This window comes from Teleopsis dalmanni, chromosome 1 (genome assembly GCF_002237135.1).
Source record: "Teleopsis dalmanni isolate 2A chromosome 1, ASM223713v2, whole genome shotgun sequence".
Lineage (NCBI taxonomy): Eukaryota > Metazoa > Arthropoda > Insecta > Diptera > Diopsidae > Teleopsis > Teleopsis dalmanni.
Window position 1 is genome coordinate 110,568,985 of NC_051846.1, and position 3,241 is coordinate 110,572,225.

At 39.1% G+C, this 3,241-nt stretch overlaps 1 protein-coding gene across 1 annotated transcript; it reads right to left on the reverse strand.

Annotated features, from left to right (window-relative positions):
- Window positions 1-1,869: 1,869 nt before the first annotated feature.
- LOC119665539 lies at window positions 1,870-2,790 on the reverse strand. Its single transcript, XM_038074766.1, has one exon. It carries the CDS (start codon window positions 2,788-2,790, stop codon window positions 1,870-1,872), a length of 921 nt encoding a protein of 306 aa, XP_037930694.1.
- Window positions 2,791-3,241: the final 451 nt, after the last annotated feature.

Consider the following 3,241-nt stretch of genomic DNA (forward strand, 5'->3'; position numbering starts at 1 on the left):
GATGGTTGCTAATCATCTCGAGATCTATAACCGTAGGCATATTAATTGCATCAATTCTGGATAAACTATCAGCCACTATGTTGTCATTACCATCTATGTATGATATGCTTGTTGTAAACTCTGCAATAAAACTTAGTTGTCGTAGTTGACGTGGTGAAACTTTATCTGACTTTTGTTGGAATGCATAAATGAGCGGTTTGTGATCTGTTTGAATTGTAAAATTTCTACCTTCCAGTAAATGTCTAAAATTTTTGATGGCTAAATATATAGCTAGCAACTCTCTGTCGTACGTGCTATAATTCTTCTGCGCTGCCTTGAGCTTCGAAGAGAAAAACGCAACCGGTCGCCAAATATCACCTTCTTGCTGTTCCAGTACTGCACCAACTGCGTTGCTTGATGCATCCGATGTCAATCGAATTGCACTTAATGGAGACAAAAATGTTAATTTAGGTAACGCGGTTACACTTGTTTTACAGTTTTCAAACGCTGCATCTAACGTGGTAGTCCATGTTATAGGCGTGTTGTCGTTCTTTTTTGAATTTTTTAATAGCTCATTTAAAGGTGCTTGTAATTTGGCGGCCTGTGGAATGCACTTTCGGTAATAATTTAGGATTCCCAAAAAACGACGAATTTCTTTTACTGTCTTTGGCTTCGTGTATTCATTAATTACTCTCACTCGTTCTACAGGCGGGCTGATACCATCGACTGATACATCATACCCTAAAAAACTTAGTTGTGAAACTCCGAACTCGCACTTAGCGGTGTTTATGACAAGCTTGGCCTTATTAAGTGTTTTTAGTACTGCTTCTACATGTTCCAAATGCTGCTGTTCACTTTCTGAGAATATTAAAATATCGTCAAGGTAGCAGAAGACAAATGGCATTTTCCTGAACATTGAATCCATATACCTTTGAAAGGTTTGCGTAGCGTTTTTAAGACCAAACGGCATGACTACAAATTCAAATAACCCAATGGGTGTACTTACTGCGGTTTTGCATATGTCATCAGCTTGCATCGGTATGTTATAGTACGCTCTATGTATATCAATCTTTGAAAATAATTTGCTAGCATGTAGTTTTTCCGTTACTTGGTCTAGGTATGGTATTGGGTACCTATCTGGTTTGGTTTGCGCATTTAGTTTTCTAAAGTCACCGCAGGCTCTCCAAGCACCTGTTTTCTTTTTTACCAGGTGAATTGGACTCGACCACGGACTGTTTGACGGACGAATAATTCCTTGCTCCAACAGCGTTGAAAATTCTTCGCGAATTGCCTTTAATTTTTCCGTTGAATAACGGCGTGACCTTTCATGCACTGGCTGACCATCAGTGACTATTTGATGACAGACTACAGATGCGTCAGGGAGGCTATAGTTATTTGCACTGCACAAATCAATGTATTTGTTGACGATTGTAAAGAATTTTGAATTTGGATCCAATGTGTATACCGAATGTATCGATGTGGTTTCAACTGCACCAGATGACGACAATGTAGTAAGCGGGTCTAATAACCGTCTTGATTTTATGTCTGGAATTAGACCATATTTCGCTAGAAAATCTGCGCCCAAGATTGGACATTTGACGTCTGCTATAATGAAGTTCCAATTGAAATTGCGTCGTAAACCAAGATTGATGCTAAGTCTCTTAGTACCGTACGTTTTAATAAATGAATTATTTGCTGCGAATAATTTTAGATCATCTGGCACTAGGTTGCGTTTCACTGTGATTGCTGCTAAAGGAATAATGGATACGGCCGATCCGGTGTCAACTAGAAACTTCATATTTGAGATACGATCAATTACATGTAAACGAGCTTCTTCAGTGCAGTGTTCCAGCGCGTTGTCGTTTACTGCACTTGTGGACGACAACGGTTTTAGTTTTCCTTTTGTTTGATATCAGTTGTTTGGCAGCCGAACTCGCATGGTTTTAAGCATTTTGTTGCAGCTGTTCCAAATTTAATGTGATAATAACAGACTTTTCGATCTTCACGCTGACTTTTAAACTGAGTTCTGCTAGAACTGCGAGCCCTGCTTCGCCCCTGTGAGTTTGCTGGTCGTCTGAGCTCTATTGCTATTTCACTTAGTTTACTTACCACTTGTTGCAGAGATATTTCTAACGCTGTCACACGCGCCTCCAATGTTGATTCCTCTGTGTTACTGCGTCGGTTAATTGCAGATGCGGTAGCCATAACATAATGAGGAGTGGGCATATTGTCAGTTATTCTATCTGCCAATTCGGCCATTTGATTAACATCCTTGGAGCTGCACGCAGATAAGATGCAACGAATGTTACTAGGCAATCGCTGCAACCAAAGTGCTGACAAGGCGTCTTCCGACATATTTGACGCTGCCAGATCTCTCATCTCTCGAAGCAACTGCGTTGGACGCTTGTTAGACACGTCTAAATCCGTTAGCAATTTAATCAATTGTTTCTGACGCGACTCCTCAAATCGTGAAATTAATTCATTTTTCAACGTTTCATATTTGCCCGTAGCTGGCGGATTTTTTGCTATGTCTGAAACTTGACGAAGCGTTTCGCCGTCTAGTGCTGTGATTACCGTGTAGAATTTGGATAGATCAGAGGTGATGCGATTGATGTGTAGTAATCCGTCCACTTGAGTAAACCATAACTCCGGGTCAGTTTGCAAAAATGAAGGCAAATTCGTTAACTTTACTGCATCAATATCGTTTTTTACTGTTGTGAAATTCGTGTCTGCCGCTGCTGACTTTGCTGTTGTTTCGTCGTCGGCATTAGACATTTCTGCTTCTTTGTTCAGCATTGCGTCACCCAACATTGTGCAAGTTTGTTTTGACTTTATGAAATAAATGAATAACTTCCGCTGCTTCCAATTATGTGTTTAATTTGCGTCGGGGTCACCAATTATGTGGGTTTTTACCACACACTTTATTTTAAATAAATATAACAAATGTTTACAAAACGATAACAACGTTGTGTTACTAAAACGTGCAAAAAAAGGAAGAAGAAGGAAGCCAGTCGCCAGTTACTGAAGTTAGCTGCTCATTGGAAAATGTTCCTTTTGCCCACAGATGGTGCGAGTGCGTATACATTCACACACAGAGGGCGCTGCAGTATGTGTGGCGAGTTCGCCACATATCTATAATACATCAAAATTAAAAAAAATTATGACATAAATTCATATTCTAATAAATTTTCAAATAATTAAAATTTACTAACTAATTGTAAATTTATTTACAATTATTTATTTACAAAATAATTACTGTTAT

Coding starts and splice junctions, on each gene's coding strand:
- LOC119665539 (XM_038074766.1), bottom strand. CDS start 2,790: ATGTTGGGTGACGCAATGCTGAACAAAGAAGCAGAAATGTCTAATGCC.